Consider the following 20,231-nt stretch of genomic DNA (forward strand, 5'->3'; position numbering starts at 1 on the left):
ATTTGTTGAATTTTCGCAGTTATTCACAGATGTGCAAGGGGCAAATAATGATATATGATAATATGGGGATATCTACATGGTGCCTTTAGTTATCTGCTTGCTCTTTCAGTCGCCAAACACCATTTGACAATTGATACTTAAGCAAGGAAGAAAAACAAATAAAAACATGTAAATTATTTGTCCATACATATGTGTGAATGGAGTTTTTCTATTATCCAACGTGATTCCATTGCATTAATGAGAAATTGTGAAGGGAAATCTATGAAAAGGGGCCAACCAGTATGGGAATTAGAATTTTCATAAGAGTCCATCATGCAACAGTTGATTAAATGCTGCTGAAAATTACACAGGAATACAGGTAGAGCATCCCTTATTCGAAATGCTTGGAGCCCAGTGTCTCGGATTTCGGGATTTTTTAAATTTTGGAATACCAAGTTGCAAAGAACCTCAGGAATTGCTCGGAGTGGCTGGTAGGTGTTGAATCCAATGGTGGGTATGCAGCTTCCCTCCCGACAAGGAATCAGGTACCAGGTACAATTTGTTCACTGAAACAACTTGTGGCATCAATTGGAAGGATACACACAAGTATGTGTGTTCGGTCACAGGAATGGGACACAGTACGAGGAACAGCCGATACCGAGGACACGGAGTTGTAAAACGTTGCATAGCTAGCGGATCTTGGATGAACACCATGTTATTTTTTGCTAGAGACATGATTTCCACGCTGGAATAGAAGTGCAGATTTCAGAGCTTTTCAAATACGGACACTCAACCTGTATTAACAATTCATAAAATTAATGAACCTTGCACACTAACATTTTCCAACCGCCAGTTCCATCCAACCCAATGGTTTCTACCTGTCCTAATTAATAGAAATTAAGTAAACTTGCAGGTGGTGGTGTTCTCATTCACAGAATCAACAGAATCAACCTGCCCCACCACACTTCCAGACAGTGTATTTCAGATCTGAACCACTCACTGTGTGAAAAGGTATTTCCTCACATCGCATGCTTCTTTTGCAAATCACTATAAATTTGTGCCCTTTCGTTCTTGGTCCTTTTACGACCAGGTGCCTCTGCTCTTGCACCCCTTTAAGGATTTTACTCATTATTTTAGGTTATATTTCCTGCCCTTGTCCTCCCAGGTGGTAGATGATTGGAAGGTGCTGTCAAAGGAATATCTCATTATCACTGAAGGATTCTTACCAGTAACTATTTTTTGTCTTCTTGGGCATTCTGGTGAGGGGGGGGTCCAGACAACCAAGGTGGTAGTAGAGTTTGCAAGTGTCACAAAGGACAAGAAGGTGTTGATCATGATTCTTCTTACAAATTCCACAACTGAAATTAATAATAATAAACATATTTAATCATAAAGTACTAACTTAAATCAATATGGCACCAATTTACCAGTACATTATGCCTTAATTCACTACCAGTTGAACAAATGACAGAGACTCCTGAGGGGGTATAAATACTCGGGCCGTTAAACTACCATGCACAGGTACAAAATATAATCAGAACGACTAATGGAATGCTAGCTTTAATATCCCAAAGAATACAATACAAGTGGATGTAAGTTAAGTTACAATTGTTTAAAACCTTGATTCGACTGCACTTGAGGTACTATGCTCAGTTCTGGGCACCACACATTAAGGTTACATTAACCTTAGAGGAAGTGCAGCATAATTTACCAGAATGAGGTCTGGACTCCAAGAGATAAATTATAGGAAATATTACACGAACTAGGATTATATTGCCTTGAATTTAAACGGTTAAATAGTTGATTTGACCCATGTTTAAAGTATTAAGAGGAATAGGCAGGGTAGAGAGACTATTTCTGATGTCTTGGGAGTTTAGGATGGGTATAGTCTAAAAAGCTAGAGTTATAACTTTCACAAGTGAAATTGAGAAACATTGTTACACATAAATGGTGGTAGAAGTTTGGGTGCTTACACAAATAGCATCTGATGCTAGATCAAAGGCCAATTTTAAATCTGAGACTCACTGTTATGTATTAAGGGATATGGCCGGGGGGGGGGAGATAGTGTTAGGTTGAGGAGCAGCCATTATCTCATTGAATGGCTCAAGTAGGTTAAATGGCCTATGCCGGTTCTTAATGTGCACATTCAATTAACACCCAATGGGGGGAAAATTGATTTATACTGTGCCACTTAATGGACTTGATGTCGGCGTTGGACTGGGGTGGGCATAGTAAGAAGTCTTATAACACCAGGTTAAAGTCCAACAAGTTTGTTTCGAATCACTAGCTTTCGGAGTGCAGTTCCTTCCTCAGGTGAATAAGGAGGTGGGTTCCAGAAACACATATATAGACAAAGTCAATGATGCAAGACGATACTTTGAATGCGAGTCTTTGCAGGTAATTAAGTCTTTGCAGGTCCAGATGGTGGGACAACTTGCTGAACCACTACAAAGCATGTGGTGAAGGTACTTCCAGAGCGCTGGTAGGGAGCAGTTCCAGGATTTTGAAACAGCAATGATAAAGGAATAGCAAATTATTTCAAAGTCAAGATGACTTAGAAAGGAACTTGGAGGTTGTAGTATCCCCAGTTCAAAAGCGCCTGATGCCCTTATCTTTCCATGTGGCAGAGTTTGCAGATTTGCGAGGTGCTGTCAAAGGAACTTTGGGCAGTTGTTGTCGTGCAACTTATAGGTGGTCCATACTGCAGCCACGTTGTGCTGATGGTGGAGGGAATGTATGCTGAAGGTGCTAAAGCGTGGTTGAACAAGTGGGCTGTGACAATAAAACCTGAAAATGCTTGAAATACTCAGCAGGTCTGGCAGCATCTGTGGAGAGAGAAACAGTTAAAGATTCAGGCTGTGGTCAAGTAAGTTGCATTGTAATGAGTTTCTTGACTGTTGTTGGAGCTGCACTCCCCAAGGCAAGTGAAGATTGTTCTATTATTTCTGGAAACGTTTTGGGGAATTAGTTGGTGAATCATTCACTTCAGGATACCCAGGCTCTGTTGCAGCCACAATAGCTATGTGGCTTTTCACAATTATTTTTCTGGTCAATGGTAACTCTCCTGAATGTTGATGGTGGGAAGTATGACAGTGGTAATGATGTAGAATATCAAGGTGGTTGGACACTCTGTTCGAGATGCTCATCGTCTGGCACTTGTAATGCATCAACTGACCCTTGAAAGCCGATTCAGTCCTTGTTTGCATGAGTTTTATCTTGAAGAATTGAGAATGGAACGGAACACTGCGCAATCAACATCGAACATCCTCACACCTCACCTTATTATGGAGGGAAGATCATTATAATGAAGTAGCTGAAAATGGTTGGGCCTCAGACGCGACACTGAGGGACTGCTGTGAGATGCCCGTGGGTGATTGGCCTCCAAAAAACAAAATCACATTCCTTGTTGCTAAATGAGAGTCCAAACAGTGTAGAATTTTTCCCCAATTCGCACTTACCAAGGCTCCTTTATACCCTACGACGTCAAATACTGCTGCGACGTCGAACGCAAAAGAGGTCACTCTCAATGAAACAACATTAGCAAAGTACAGCAGATGCTGGAAATCGGAATTAATAATAGAAGATCCTGGAAATACTCAGCAAGTCAAGCAGCATCTGTGGAAAGAAATGGGGCTAATGTTTCACATCAATGATCCTTCATCAGAACTGAGGAAAGATAGAAATGCAATAACAATAATCTTTATTTGCGTCACAAGTAGGCTTACATTAACACTGCAATGAAGTTACTGTGAAAATCCCCTTGGCGTCTGTTCGGGTACAGTGAGGGAGAATTCAGAATGTCCAATTCACCTAATAAGCATGTCTTTCTGGACTTGAGAGAGGAAACCGGAGCACCCGGGAGTACGTGCAGACTCTGCACAGACAGTGACCAAAGCCAGGAATCAAACGTAGGTCCCTGGCGCTGTGAAGCTCACCACTGTGCTACCTTGTTAGTGTGTAAAAGCTAAGGTTTTCCCATAATAAAGTGAAAATGTGCTCATGTGTACACCTATACCATTTAGACAGTCACTCATCATCGCATGAATACACATCCCAAATAATAAAGTGAAAGTGTTTTTTATCTGCACCCCTAAATCCTTTAAAGAGCAAGTCTGTATGCAAGAAATAACGTTTTCTCAAATCAGGGTAGCAGCTGTTTCCCTAACCACACTTCCGACTCTGCCTCTGTTCTTGAAGAAACAATAGTTGTGGGGGCTGCCCCTTCAATTTCTAACAGTAGCTAATGGAGATCGGTGCGCCCTTTAAAAATGGTGTTTTGATCTCAGAAGTGCGGACCTGTCCGGGATTAGGCCCCACATCTCTCAGTTGCAGCGCAGATCCCAGCATGGCATGGAATGACGTGGAAAACCCAATTTCCTCAAAAATATTTTCCAAGTGCCATGTTATGGCATGTCGGGGGCACTCCTAGTGCCAGTGGGGGCCTGTCTGGCCTGTCCGAACAGATTATCCTGGCCAAGGTCTGTGAAAGAAGAGGGCAGAGGAAATAAAATGACAAAGGTTACTTGCCGGAAAATCTAAAGGGAGTGGTAAATGGGCATTTAGAAAAGATGTGACCAGCTGGATCGCAGCCATCCAAATGCAAAGTAAAGGAATAAAGAAACCAGACAGCACAAAGAAGGAAATAAAACGGAGACCGAAGTTATCATCTCAAACTGTTGAACTAAATGTTAAGTCCAGAAGATTATAGAGTGCTGAATGAGAGATGTGTGCTGTCCATCAAGCTTGTGCTGTCCATCAAGTTTGTGCTGAGCTTTGTTGGAACTCAATAAGCCAAGGACAGAAAGATCAGAGTCAGAGCAGGGTGGAGAATTGAAATCACAAGCGACAAGAAGCTCAGGATCATGCTTGCAAAATGAATGGAGATGTTCCGCAAGTGGTCACCCTATCTATCCCTCCATTGCAGAGAAGGCCATATGATGAGCAGCGAATATAGAATACCAAATTGAAAGAGCAAAATTACTTTCTGTTGGCAATGCCATTTGGGCTTTGGCTGGTGAGAATGGAGGAGGTACAATGACAGGTGTTGCAAATGTTTAACACCTGCATGGAAAGGTGGCGTGGGAAAGTGAAGGGTTGTTCAGGGGGACTGAGGAGTGGACAAGGATGTCCCAGTGGGATGGAATGCTGAATGGGGAGGGGAAGAGAAGATGCATTTAGTGGTGGCATCATGCTGGAGGAAATGGTGGAAGCTGATCTGTTGAAGATGGAGTCTGTTGTGGTAAAAGGTGAGGACAGAGGATAAACTATTATAGTCTGGGGATGGGGGCAGGCAAGAGATGACAGCAGGTGCATAAAAAAGAACAGATATACTGCAGGGCCCCAGCAGCAGTAAAGATGGAGAAATCAGGAAAACAAGTCCATACAGGGCACAGGGTACAAGTGTAGTCATGGAATTTGTAAACCTGTAGTGAATAAGTTAATATCCTATCCACAGAAATGGAGATAGAAAAGTCAAGGAAGGGAAAGGAAGAGTCAGAGATGGATCATGTGATGGTAAGAAGGGTAGAAATTGGAAAGAAAGTCAATTACATTTTCTAGTTCAGGCCGGGAGCGGGAAGTAGCACCAATACATCAATGCACAAAAAAAAAATGTTCCTCATATTCCACAGAAGGCAAAAATGCTTGAACCACGGGGTACCCACAGCAACACCTTTTAATCGGAAGAAATGAATGGAAATAAGTGAAATAGAAGTTGTTCAATGTGGGAAGAGGTTCAGACTAGTGGAGGAGAGTGATGGCAAATGGGACTAGTTGGACCTCCATTCAAGGAAGAAGCAGAGAGCACTCAGATCGTACTGCTGGGAGAATGGAGGTCCAGAGGGATTGGGCATTCATGGTGCCATTCATTCACTGGATTCGACCGGTTTTTGCAAATTCTTCAGCCTTGTTTTTTTCCAACTCATACTGGGCTCTGCCATCAGTCAGGGTGAGATGTTCATGGAGCAGCTTCCTCCACCTATCAGTTGTTTAATAGTCCACCACTATGCTCATGGGTGCAGAAGTGCAAAGCTTTGATCTGATCTTTGTTGTGGATCTGCTCAGTGTTGTTCATGGCCTGTTGCTTCTGCCCTATGTTGCAGTTTCATCATATTGGAGCCTCATTTTTGGATACACCTGGTATGCACTTTTATACTCCTCATTGAACCATAGACAATAGGAGAAAGCCATTCAGCCCTTCAAGCCTGCTCCGCTATTAAATAGACTCATGGCTGATCCTCTATCTCATTATCATATCCTGCATTCTCCCATACTGCCACCAACATTGATCCCCTGGCTGGATCACATCAGTAAAGTGATGGACGTTGCCAGGACATGAAGTTACAAATTGTGCTGGAATACAATTCTGCTGCTGCTGAACTGAGCTGCTAGATCTGTTCGGAATCTATCATATTTAGCACAGTTGCCATACCACACAAAGCGATGCATCATGTCCTCATTGTGAAGGTGGAATTTTGTCTCCTCAAGGACAGTGTTGCTCCTACCAATACAGTGCTAGGCAGAAGCATCAATGGCACATCAAATATGTGTTAGCGATTCAGTTTATTAATGACGTTTATACCTAGTCATAGTAGCAGAGCAAGAAACTCTGAGGACGTGTACTTCCCATGTGTTCGCAAATACATCCAGCATGGAACAGCAAATTCAGTATTTTAGTAAACATAATTCAGAAATGCTCCCTGAGAGGTGACGCAGTGATTAGCACTGCTGCCTCACGGCACCGAGGACCCAGGCTCGATCTGGCACGGGTCACTCCGTGGGGAGTTTGCACATTCTCCCATATGTGCATGGGTCTCACCCCACACCCCAAAGATGTGCAGGTTAGGTGGATTGGCCACTCTAAATTGTCCCTTAATTGGAACAAAAAAAGAATTAGACACTTCAAATTTAAAAGAAAAAATGCTCCCTTAGTGGAGAATACATCTCATAACAATGCAGAGCAGGGTTGCAAAGTACTTTTTAGCTTGACCAATTCGCAAAAAGTTCCAACACCATGGAGTTGCAGCATATGGATTCATGGTTCGTCTTTCCCCAGTTGCTGAGTTAATTCGCACATTATTGCAATATAATGTAAGTTAGATGGGTGAGGCATGTCACCATATGCTACTCACACACAAGTCTACTTGCTACTCACACACAAGTTGAAAGTACCATTGACAAAGACTGGGAATTTGTCTCCTATTGTTTTAAATAAAACTATTGTTTTAACCAGGATGGTACATAATACACTTTAAAAGTAAAAAAATAGAAAACAAAAGTCATTTCAAAGAAATCTAGATGGTTCAGCATAAATTAGTGGCATGCCATATTATCATACTATCAAGGAGACCTAGCAAAACTAAACTCAATGGTAATCAGGGGGAAATCTCTGCTGGTTGGAGTCATACATAGCACAAAGGAAAATGGTTGCAGTTGTTGGAGGCAATCATCTCAGTTCCAGGATATCACTGGTGAAGTTCCTCAGCGTAGTGTCCTCAGCCCAACTACCTTTAGCTGCTTCATCAATGCCCGTCATTCCATCATAAGGTCAGAAGTGGTGATGGTCGCTGATGATTCTACAATGCCAGCACATTCGTGACTCTTCAGATACTGAAACAGTCCAGGTCCAAATGGAGCAAGACCTGGACAATATCCAGGTTTACGCTGTCAAGTGGCAAGTAACATTCGTGTCACTCAAGTGCCAGCAATGACCACCTCCAATATGACAGAATATAACCATCGCATCACGATAATTCAATGGCATTACCATCACTGAATCCCCCACTATCAACATCCTGGGAGTTATCATTGACCAGAAACTGGATTAGACCAGGAATATAAAGGCAAATGCAATATCAGAATTCATGTCGAGAGGGCTAGAATACAAGACCAAGGATGTACTTCTGAGGCTTTATAAGGCTCTATTCAGACCTTATTTGGAGTATTGTGAGCAGTTTTGGGCCCCGTATCTAAGGAAGGATGTGCTGGCCTTGGAAAGGGTCCAGAAGAGGTTCACAAGAATGATCCGTAGAATGAACAGCTTGTTGTGAGAGGAATGGTTGAGGACTCTGGGTCTGTACTCGTTGGAGTTTAGAAGGGTGAGGGGGGATCTTATTGAAACTTACAGGATACTGCAAGGCCTGGATTGAGTGGATGTGGCGAGGGTGTTTCCACTTTTCGGAAAAACTAGAAGCAGAGGACACAATCTCAGACTAAAGGGACGATCCTTTAACACAGAGATGAGGATGAATTTCTTCAGCCAGAGGGTGGTGAATCTGTGGAACTCTTTGCCGCAGAAGGCTGTGGAGGCCAAATCACAGAATATCTTTTAATACCGAGATAGATAGGTTCTTAATTAATAAGGGGATCGGGGTTATGGGGAGAAGGCAGGAGAATGGGGATGAGAAAAATATCAACCATGATTGAATGGCGGAACAGACTCGATTAGGAGAGTGGCCTAATTCTGCTCCTATGTCTTATGGTCTTATAAATACTGTGGCTACAAGAACTGATCAAAGGCTCGGAATCCTGTGATATCTAACTAACCTCCAGTCCACTGTCCATTATCTACAAGGCACAAATAAAGAGTGTGATGGAACACTCTCCACTTGCCTGGATGAGTCTAACTCCAACAACGCTCAGATGTTTGACACCATCCAGGACAAAGCAGCCCGCAGATTGGCATGCCATCCACAAACATTCACCCCCTCCACCACTGATGCGCAGTCGCGCAAGTGTGTAACATCTACAGGAAGCTCTGCAGGATCTCACCAAGACTCCTTAGTAAGCATCTTGCAAACCTATGACCTACACCATCTTGAAAACAAAGGCAGACAGACACATGGGAACGCCAGCTGGAAGTTCCCCTCCAAGCCACTCACCATCCGGACGTTGCAAATATATCAGTTTGTTCATGGTCGCTGGGTCAAAATCCTGGAACTCCCTCCCTAATAGCACTGTGGCTGTACCTTCAACACAGACTGCAGAGTTTCAAGAAGGCAGTTCACAACACCTCCTAAAGGGCAATTAGGATTAGGCAATATATCCTGGCCTAACTAGCAGTACCCACATCCCAAGAATAAATAAACAACACAATGATGTAAGAAAAGTACTCGCATCAGAGCAGGCAGGCATATTCTCGCACATTTTAAAACAAAATATTTTTAAAATAAAAACTATAAAGGACGACAGTCCTGGGGTGGTCGGCAAGCGCAGTAGTTAGCACTGCTGCCTATGGCGCTGAGAAACCCAGGTCCGATCCCAGCCCTGGATCACTGTCCGTGTGGAGTTGCACATTCTCCCCGTGTCTGCGTGGGTTTCACCCCCACAACCCAAAGATGTCCAGTTGGGTGATTGGCGACGCTAAATTGCTCCTGAATTGGAAAAAAATAATTGGGTACTCTAAATTTTAAGTAAAATGACTATATTCCTCGATATGGGAATGGACATAAAGAATTGTCCAACTGCATAAGCTAGATAGACTCTAATGTGCTTATAAAATTGATTAACTATTTTATTACCTGTACAAAACTGCTGGAGGCGCTAATGATTTAAAGTTCCTCCATCCTTCTTACTTGGTCGTCGTTCTTGGGAGTACGCAGAATCACGGGGAAATCAATTCTGTTAATTTCGAAATATGTTTAAAAAGAGCATTGAACTAGGAGATAAGTGGTAAATCACCAAAACTGAGCACTGAAATGAAGCTGCATCTCTCCGTGGCAATATACTACTTAGTTGCACTACATTTTTAATTCCCGCGAGCGCAACGGTTTTAAAATCAATTTCAAAACAACAGTTTCACATCAAAGCAACCTGGAAAAGCTTTACAGAATACTAATTTCCACAAGTTTCAAAGTGAAATATTATTTATATGTTGGGGAAAGTCCACCTTTGACAAAGAATATTGCAGTATGTTTATTTTTCACAGCATTCAAATACATTGGTGCTCCACAGGTTAATTAGAAAAAATTATCTTATTGGACCAAACTCCCCACAAGACAGGACAAGATGTCCTGTCTTTGGGTTTCCACTAATCTGCAGTATGCTCGGTTCCCAGACAGCAACCATCCATCAAAGTCATTTTCACAGTGGCCATGTGGGCCTGCATCTGTTCAGCCAACTGGAAAAAATGGTGTCATGCAAGCTGTGTAAATGAATCCTGCTGTTACCAATTTTGCTGCATGCAGTTGAAAATATATTAGCAAGGTCTCTATTGCTTTGCTATTTCTGTCTTGGCATAAGGTACTAAAACTAAGATATCGCAGTTGATAAGCAAAGCCCATTTTAAGCATCACAACTGGTATCCAATTGCATTAGATTTTCAGTTTCACAAAGTAAACCACAGTGCCATTTATGTCAGTCTACTTGAGAATGCATATACTGTTCTCACGACTAGACTTCCTCTCAACCCCGGCTAACAAAATCACAATTCAAAACTGAAGAGGATAAAATATTTTTTGCAAAGGTCTTTATACTCTGCATAAACCTTTATAATTATGTTTTTTTTCTATTTTGATTATTACATATTATCGTGTAGCATTGATAGTAATGCTAATTAGCTCACCACCCCTCCCAAAAATAGCTTTACCAATTAGAAATTGTGAAAAGAAATTCCCTTCTCCCCAAAAGAAATGATAAACCATGCTACCAAATTATAATTGCACATTACAGCACAACTGTCTGTCACTAATGAAAGGCTGAGTAGAATTTAATCACTGTCATGTTATCCAAGAAAACTGCCTTTGTTAATCGAGGCAAGATGGCTAAAATTATTAAATCTTTATTAGCGTATAAGACATTAGTTCTAGCCCAGCTTTGTAAAATCGTACAATTGAAAAACGAAATGCAGTGAGGTTGAGAGGGGGACTCGGGTCAAATCACACATGGACAGGTCAATCAATTACCACAAATGGAAATAAATAAATACAATCTGCGAACAAGATAGCTATTATAACTTTCAAACAAACCAGAAGAATCTTGCAGGTGGCATGACTACAAGTTTATTTCAATCAGAAATCATTACTCCAAGTGTACAATTGATCAAATAGAATTTTTTCAAGTACTAAATAATTGTGAAGGGGGTGCAACATGGGTTAAGCAGCCAATCAGCAGATTGCATCCACTAACCTGCCAACGATGTTACTGAGCGTACTCCACAATGTCTGACCTTCTCGACGTAATTTACCATTCATATTTCTCAGGTTTTCTAGCGATTCAAACAACTGGATAATAGAGGAAATATGTAAACAATGAAAATAAAGTGCATGTTATTTAAACAAAAAAATACAATTTATCATTCTAGGCCTGCCTTTTTGTTTTACTGTCTATAGGAGGCACTCTAAACTTACCAAGTCTCACATGTCTCAGAAAGCAGAAAACAAACTCCCAAACAGTAAATCCCTCCAGAGGTCAGTGATAGAACGGGTAGAGGTTGGGTGGCAGTCAAGAAAAATATGCCGCTGACCAGGGCAGCTCTGATGATGCAAAATATGAGGAATAAATTGGGAGAATTTAATCAATTATATTTCTATATTACACTAATGTGCAAACAGGACAAAAACATTTTTGAAGGGAAACATAATTTAAAGTCAGGAGTGCAGGCTATAAACTCACCACCCTACACAGAGCAACATCTATGTACCAATTATAGAATTAGGATGGTTCATCTGGTTCAAACAGCTATATGTACTCCTGGTAACTTTGCAGAAAAAGGGAAGGCACTCATGAAATCAGCTTGGATGAAAAATACGTCATGGTGGAAACAGAATGATGCACCGGCAGAGAAGCAATTTACAAGAGAAAGCATTTTCAGGTGAATTTTAATGAGGTAAGCAACAAAATGGGCGGCATGGTAGCACAGTGGTTAGCACTTTGCTTCACATCGCCAGGATCCCAGGTTTGATTCCCGCTTGGGTCACTGTCTGTGCGGAGGCTCCACATTCTCCCCATGTCTGCGTGGGTTTCCTCCGGGTTCTCCGGTTTCCTCCCGCACGTCACAAAAGACGTGCTTGTTAGGCGATTTGGACATCTGAATTCTTCTTCTGTTTATCCGAGCAGGGGGGCGGAGTGTGGCGACACGGGGATTTTTACAGAAACCTCATTGCAGTGTCAATGTTAGCCTACTTGTGACAAATAATAAGATTATTATTTAAACACAGTTTGTGTGGAATCTTGTCTAGTTTTTAAATGTGACATCAGCATTTTATGTGTATGTATGTATTAAATAGAAAGGTGTGATATACTGGAAACACCCAGGTATAGGTCTGAGGGAAGGGAGTAAAGCAAGAAACAAGGCAGGGCAAGGGGGAGTGGAGTGGGAACAAACCATGGACCAAAACCAGGTATGTACTTCTGAGGCGATATAAGGCTCTGGTCAGACCCCACTTGGAGTATTCTGAGAAGTTTTGGGCACCGGGGCTAAGAAGGATGTGCATGCCTTGGAAAGTATTCAGAGGAGGTTCACAAGAATTATCCCTGGAATGAAGAGCTTGTATGAGGAATGGTTGAGGACTTTGGGGTGTGTACTCGTTGGAGTTTAGAAGGATGAGGGGGATACTGGATACAGTGGACGCGGCGAGGATGCTTCCACTTGAAGGAAAAACTAGAACCAGAGGACACCATCTCAGACTACTGGGGTGATCCTTTAAAACAGAGATGAGGAGGAATTTCTTCAGCCACGAGGGTGGTGAATCTGTGGAACTCTTTGCTGCAAGAAGGCTGCGGAGGCCAAATCACTGAGTGTCTTTAAGACAGAGATACATAGCTTCTTGATTAATAAGGGGATCAGGGGTTATGTTGATGAGAAAAATATCAGCCATGATTGAATGGCAGAGCAGAGTCAATGGGCCGAGTGGCCGAATTCTGTTCCCATGTCTTGTGGTCTTATGAACTTATGAACTTTCCGAAGGTGGACTTTTCATCGACACTCGTTTAAGCCACACTTAGCAGTAATTTTTGCAACTCTCACCCACATTATTCCGTTTGAAAGCACAGTACCACCCCTTTGCCACATCTGGAGGCTACCAACAACTTAGAAGTGGCCACCCTGTGGCAGGCGCTGATGAAACATTGGAGTGGGAAGCACTGGTAACAAACCAGGGTGCAGAGAGCATGCTCGCGGAACACTCTCTGTGGCACACACTTTTCGGAGGAAGATGCACAAATTTAAAATTACACCAACATGAGATTTTCTTCTCTTGTTTCACAAAGGCTTTGATTTGAAAATAATAGCATATATTCATAGTTTAAAATTAATGTGGAGAAGGGATAGAAAACAAAATGCTCACAGCGCAACAGCAGTTTAATTTCATCAAATGGGTTGTTTTAGAGTTCAAATTAAACTCTTACTCAAATCTTAACTTAGAAAAAATCTAAATGTCTCAATAACACTTCCCTATGTACAATCGGGCGGGCGTTGCCCTGGGAGTCTTGATGGTTGGGGGTAGTTTTGTGTGGCAGGACCAGGCTGGTAGAGAACCTGTGTGCTCCGGATGTTTATCAAGGTCCATTCTCTCATATGCCTCGGTGAATGCATTCGATGAAGGTTTGTAGCTTTGCCTCAAAGTGTGCGCACATAGGCATCATCTGCCTCTCTGCCGCATTTTAATACTTCTACGTGGGTTCCATCTGCGCCAGAGGCCTGTTATTTATCAGCTGTTGGATGGCTTTTTCGACCTGACGTTGATGGGGTTGCACCGAGATGGTGGCAGGAAGTGTGTTGTGGGAAGGTGTCGAGGGACACTTGCGTCAAAGCTGTGTCTTTGTTGAGGAAGTCCAAAAGTGCTCTCTCCAGTGGGCATTGAGTGTCTCTCTGTCTTTGATGAACACCCTCACTGTTTCTGGCTCTGGAATAGGGTGGGTCCCTGGGCACTCTGAACATAGATGGTTTTAATTGCGTTGAAGAACTGTGCACATCGTGCTTGTCGTTGAGTGCTCTCTTTCGACCACATTTATTTTTAAGTTGCATGTTCTTTGTTGCACTTCAGTCTTGCCTGTAGACTTGTTCCACTCACTCAAGTTTTTAGTGGAGCTGCCAGTTTCAGCAACGTCTTCCGTTTAGGGTCAAGAAGATCCTGCATGTTCTGATCGTTCTCGTTTGAACCATGTCTTTGTGTTTCCTGGTCGTCAGCCCAAGCGCCTCCTGCTGGTGCTGACTATGGTGGCTTTTTAAGGTGTGGACCAAAGCGCCGTGAGCATTCTGAGCTCTAGCGCATTGGTCATTACCAGGTTAGCTGTGAAGCGCCGACTGAGTATCTCTTTCTTCTCAGTGTCTTTAGTCCAGGACATTGAGTCTCCTGCTTGTGCGTTTTGGCCCAGGGTGATGGCTGGGGATGGTAGGGTGGGTTAGTCGGTGGTCAGTCCTGCAGGCGTCAGCTCCGGTCTGGCGCGGGTGATAGGGTCATCTTCGTGGTCCCTTGCTCAGATGATGATATAGTCTATTAGGTGCCATTGTACGGAGCGGAGGTGTTGCCATGAGGTTTTCTTCTTGTCCCTCTGGCGGAACAGGGTGTTAGTGCGGACTAGGTCATGATTATAAACATTTTGTCAGGAGAACTTTGTCGGCGTTTGTTTTCTCCATGCCTTCCCTGCCTAATACTACCGTTCCAAAGGTTTGTGACCCTCCCAACTTTATCATTGAAGTCGCCGAGGAGAATCAGCTCGTCTCCCTTTGGGATGCGGGGACTGTGATGGTTGAGGCTGGAGTAGAATGCCTCTTTTGTCTCATCCATTGCATCTACTGTTGGAGTGTAGACACTGGTGGCAGTGAAGTGCTGCTTTCTGGGGCAGGGTGATACAGAGGCTAATGAGTTGTTCGCTTACCCGAGGCTGGGGTTCATTGCGACGTCCCGGACCAATTTGTTATTTACGGCAAAGCTGACCCCATAGAACAACATTTTTCTGATTTGCTTTCCAGAAGAAGGTATATCTGCCACCTTGTTCTTAAGCTGGCCTTCTCCTGCCAGTCGCATCTCGCTCAGGGCGGCAATGTCAAGGTTGTGGCGCTGCAGTTCCTGGGCTATGATAGCAGTGCAACATTCAGATCTGTTGCTGTTGGCCATAAGAGGTCCTGAAATTTCAGGTCCCGAAAATAATTGGCTGGGTGGGAGACGCATGTGCATGGATCCTTTTAACATGGATTGGTCGTTGCACACATGGTCCCAGCGACACGAGGTCTTGGCTCCAGTGGCAGGGCAATCAGAGATGACTGCAGACCAGGATTTGAAGAACAGGAACCAAGAACACTCATCAGCTACCGATCATCTGCCTGCCTGTCAGTTACGTCACTTTTAAAGGGTAATGTCATTTCCTCCTCTCGCCCCTCATTGCTCGTGCTGCTCCTCTCACCCTGCTGCTGCTCCTCTCGCCCCTACCTGCACTGCTTGTGTGGCACTATCACCAGGCTAAATGCAATGGACTTCGAACAGATCTAGAAACTCAAGATTGGGCATCCATGAGGCACTGTGGTCCACCTGCCGCAGCATAATTGTACCGACCACAATCTGTAGCCTCGTATCCCCCTGTCTACCATAAACCCTCAAGCCAGGGAATCAACCTTGGTTTCAATGAAGAGTGCAGGAAGGCAACACGGGCATACCAAAACTCAGGTGTCAACCTGGTGAAGCTACACCTGGTGAGGGCTACTTGCATGCCAAACAACATAAACAGACGCGGGTCAAACCCACAACCAATGGATCAAATCTGAGCTCTGCATTCGTGCCACATCCAGCCATGAATGATGGTGGACAATTAAACAACTCACTGCAGGAGGTGGCTCCACAAATATCCCCATCCTCAATGATGGAGGAGTCCAGCACAGCAGTGCAAAAGATAAGGCTGAAGCATTCGCAAAAATCTTCAGCCCATAAGTGCAGAGTCAATTATCCATCTCGGTCTCCTCCGGAGGTCCCCAGCATCACAGGTGTCAATCTTCACTCCACGTGATATCAAGAAACGGCTGAAGGCACTGAATACTGCAAGGTTCTGGGTCCTGACAATATTCAGATAAAAGTACTGAAGGCTTGTGCTCCAGATCTTGCCACCCCCTAGCCAAGCAGTTCTAATACAACACTGGCATTCTACCTGACAACGTGGAAAATTGCCCAGGCACGTTACTGTACACAAGAACCAAGACAAATCCTTTCTGGCCAACTATCACCCATCAATTTATTCTTGACAATCAGTAAAATGATGGAAGGGGTCATCAACAGTACCGTCAAACTTCACTTACGCAGCAATTCCTGCTCATGGAAGCTCAGTTTGGGTTCCGTCAGGGTCACTCTGCTCCCAGACCTCATTACAGCCTTGGTTCAAACATAGACAAAAGAGCTGAACTCCAGAGGCGAGGGGAGAGCGACTGCCCTTGACATCAAAGCAGCATTTTACCCGGTATGGCATCAAGGAGCCCTAGCAAAACAGCCCTAGGTAGAAAAATTTCCACTGGTTAAGAGTCACAATGGATGATGGTTGGGATTGTTAGAAATTAGTTACCTAGTCCCAGGACATCACTGCAGGAGTTTCTCAGGGTCTTGTCATAGGCCCAACCATCTTCAACGACTTTATCAATTACCTTCAATATAAGGTCAGATGTTTGCTGTTAATTCCACCATTCGCAAACCCTCAGACACGGAAGCAGTCCACATCGATGAATCCCCCATTATCAACATCCTGGGGGTTACCACTGACAAGAAACTGAACTGGACTAGCCATATAAATACTGTGGCTACAAGAACAGGTCAGAGGCTTGGAATCCTGTGACGAGTAACTCACCTCCTGATCCCCCAAAGCCTGTCCATCATTTATAAGGCACAAGTCAGGAGTGTGATGGAATACTCCACACTTGCCTGGATGAGTGCAGCTCCAAACCACACTCAAGACGTTTGACACCATCCAGGCCCCCTTGGCACCCCTTCCACAAACTTTCAGTCCCTCCACAGAAGCACAGTAGCAGCAGTGTGCCATCTACAAGGTATTCACTAAGGCTCCTTAGGCAGCACCTAACAAACCAACAACCACTACCATCTAGAAGGACGAGGGCAGCAGATATACGGGAACATCACCACCTGGAAGTTCCCCTGCAAGTCACTCACCACCCTGACTTGGAAATATATCACCAGTCCTTCACTGTCGCTGGATCAAAATCCTGGAAACTCCTGCCCTAATAGCACATGGGGTATACCTCCATCATATGGACTGCAGTGGTTCAAGAGGGCAACTCATCACCAACTCCAGAGCAATTAGGGATGAGCAACAACTGCTGGCCTAGCGCCAGTGAAGCCACATCCTGTAAAATTGATTTTAAAAAGGGGAATAAGGGACCACTGCTAAAGTGAGTCAGTAAGAGGTCTTACAACACCATGTTAAAGTCCAATAGGTTTGTCTCAAACCGCGAAAGTTGTGGTTTGAACCAAACTTGTTGGACTTTACCCTGGTGTTTTAAGACTTCTTACTGTGCTCACCCCAGTCCAACTCCGGCATCTCCACATCAAAGTGAGTCAGGTTACTGGTGGTTTTAGAGGCTTTGTCTTGAGAGGAGAGATAATCCCTTCCTCCTCTAACAAAACAAGTAAACAATTTAATATTTTGAGACACACTGGGCAGATCAGTCACTGAGGATGACTGATGATACATGTGGCTCTCTTCACTAAGTTGTCTTGAATCTCAAACTTGTGGCTTCTTTAAAAATGTTATTGGTCCCTAACCAGATCTCATCAACAACTTAGGGATTGGGTCAAGGATCATAACAAGTGGTAAATGGATGGCTCAAAGCAGAAAGTGGGTATTGTAAAGGAGTGGAAGGTTCCACCATCAAGTTTGTTCACCACTACGAAACATGGTGCAAATATCTTGGAAGCGTTTGACAAACTGATATTCTCTCCAGCAAGGAAGAGGATGGAAATGGCTGCATATGTCAAAGTGAAAGCAGCTCTGCTAACGTGGTTCAAGGCAGCCGAAGTACAAAACATTCCCATCTCTGACCACTCCTTCAGGAGTTTACCATCAGCAACAGGTGGCTGGACTTGTTCAAGACAAAAGCAGTGTGGGCGCAGTGGTTACGGCAGCAATGACAGATGGCCAAGTCGAAAATGGTCTTACTCACATCTTTTGGTGCATACTCGTATAAGGACATTCGAACACAAATGAAACCGGACTTTTTTAAACCACCTTTATCAGGCTGCTCTTTGATATTTAAATATGAAACATGTAATGGCAGAATGCTATGGTCTGCATCAACATGGGTGGCCCTTGAAAACTACTGCATCTGATGGTAAACATATCCAAGAAGTCACATTGCCTTTGCGCATGTTAAGACACTGTCCATGCAGTATAAGGCTAACAAAACCGCCTGGATGACCTCCAGCATTTGTGAGGCATGGATTGGGAAACTGGACAAAACATACCAATGAAGGAAAAGGAAGATTGTCATTACAGACAATTATCCTGCACACCTCTACATAGCTGGCCTGAAGAGCATAAAACTGTTAATCTTGCCTCCGAAAACCATTGCCAAGCTCAGCTAATGGATTGGGGTGATAGGAACCTGAAATTTCCTTCCAACAGCAGTTGATCTCTCAGGATATTGAGATCATTGATGCCAAAAGCATAAAAGATGGTGACCGAAGCCACTATTTCCCAACACACTAAGTTTAAAAAGGTTGCGACTGCACAAAATGCACAGAAAGAGCAAGGCGAGGTCAACCATTCAACCGCTCAGCTGAGGGAGGCAGCATGGAAATTCCATTAGAGAAAACCATGGAACTTATGTAGAAGTGAACAATGCCGTACTGTGCACGACAGAACTGACAGGTAATGCCATCACACAAGCAGTAAATTCTTCAACCGAGGAGCTCAATGACTCACAATAAATGCCCGCTTGCCCCGCCCCACCTATTTCCCTCGCCACTTCCGCAAGGCCGTAGAGATGCTCCAGGATACTGCATTGCAGCACAAAAATACTGAAAAATGCTTGACTATGTGAAGACAAGGCAGACTTTATCACACAATCAAAAAATAGCACACCAACAGAAAAGATGAAAGGTTTTCTGGAGCTACCTCCCAGCTTTAACAATGCAATCTCCTCCTTTGTCACGGTCAGGTCGTTGTAAGGTGTGAACAAATTGAATAAACACTTTCATATATTTTCTGCTTTACTGTGTTTTCATTTGACATTTGAATCTGTTGTTTTTGCATTGAACCATGTTTGTAGGCATATTGGGTTACATTGAGACAAAACACATGCGGGAATGGGGGCTTCCTTCAACTACTATGAAGCTCCGCCTAACACAAATTCGGAGGCAGATCCTCTAGAATTCGACTTTTCAAGATTTTGTTTCTTATTTCTCCCTCCGCCATCTCTCCCCAACAAAGATGGGGGGGGGGGGGGCCGACAACAGTCAAACTGCCACAAGTTTTGTTTCTATTTCTCATCTTTCTGACTGGTATGATAAAGATTCCCTCCCAGGGTTTAAACCACCCTCTCCAGATATAGAAAGAATACACTGAATATTCAAGTATAGTGGACACTTAACTTAACTGTACCTTATTATACTCTACATGAAGTGATTCCTGCTCATTTTGAAGTTTATCCTTTAAGTTCTTTTGTTCACAAATGTTTTCCTGTATCTGCATCATGCGGCATATTCCTCTCTGTGAAAAGAATAGATGGAATTATGAGACTGGAAAATTAATAAAATGAGGCAAATTAATTAGTTTACAATACTTAACAAACATATCAAATAATATCAGAATGCAGTCAATAGCTTAATTTTCTTGATACAATGGGCTAATATAAATATGTATATGTCGTAAATAACTACAAAATTAAGATTAATTAATTTAGTCCCAGCCTTTATTCAAGGGAGAAAAGTGTTTCACACAAATTAAAAAATAGTAGTCCATGGAATGTTATCCCAGGAATTAGTGAATAATTTAATTTGAGAATTATTTAATCCGTTTTTGTTTTTTGTTTCCATACAAGATAATAATTCACAAAGTCAGCAGTCAAAGCTGGCTGCTTGTGCTTTCTCCTGCCATCTACACTGGAGTTGGTATCTAGCGTATCTACAGGGAAAATGTCTGTGCTAATTCCCATCAGTTCAGCTTTCCGGCATAAGCTTGCGTATCACCGAGGCGCTACTGGTGAGTGGTCGTGGCAGCTTCTCCCTGGGAACCCAAGCATTGGGTTTGGTGCTACGAGCTAATTCCACTTTAGCACGATATTGCTGCAGGTCTTGTAGTAATGCGAAGCCTAAACATAA

At 43.3% G+C, this 20,231-nt stretch overlaps 1 protein-coding gene across 1 annotated transcript in view; it reads right to left on the reverse strand.

Annotated features, from left to right (window-relative positions):
• phf14 (PHD finger protein 14) overlaps positions 1–20,231 on the reverse strand; it is a 303,809-nt gene that overhangs the window by 170,706 nt on the left and 112,872 nt on the right. Inside the window, 9 exon segments of the mRNA XM_038796438.1 lie at positions 1,206–1,337; positions 9,498–9,531; positions 9,534–9,566; positions 9,569–9,597; positions 10,375–10,377; positions 11,104–11,198; positions 19,513–19,620; positions 19,949–20,080; positions 20,082–20,221. Of these exon segments, the coding sequence (XP_038652366.1) occupies positions 1,206–1,337; positions 9,498–9,531; positions 9,534–9,566; positions 9,569–9,597; positions 10,375–10,377; positions 11,104–11,198; positions 19,513–19,620; positions 19,949–20,080; positions 20,082–20,221 (706 nt within the window).

Source organism: Scyliorhinus canicula, chromosome 5, assembly GCF_902713615.1.
Source record: "Scyliorhinus canicula chromosome 5, sScyCan1.1, whole genome shotgun sequence".
Lineage (NCBI taxonomy): Eukaryota > Metazoa > Chordata > Chondrichthyes > Carcharhiniformes > Scyliorhinidae > Scyliorhinus > Scyliorhinus canicula.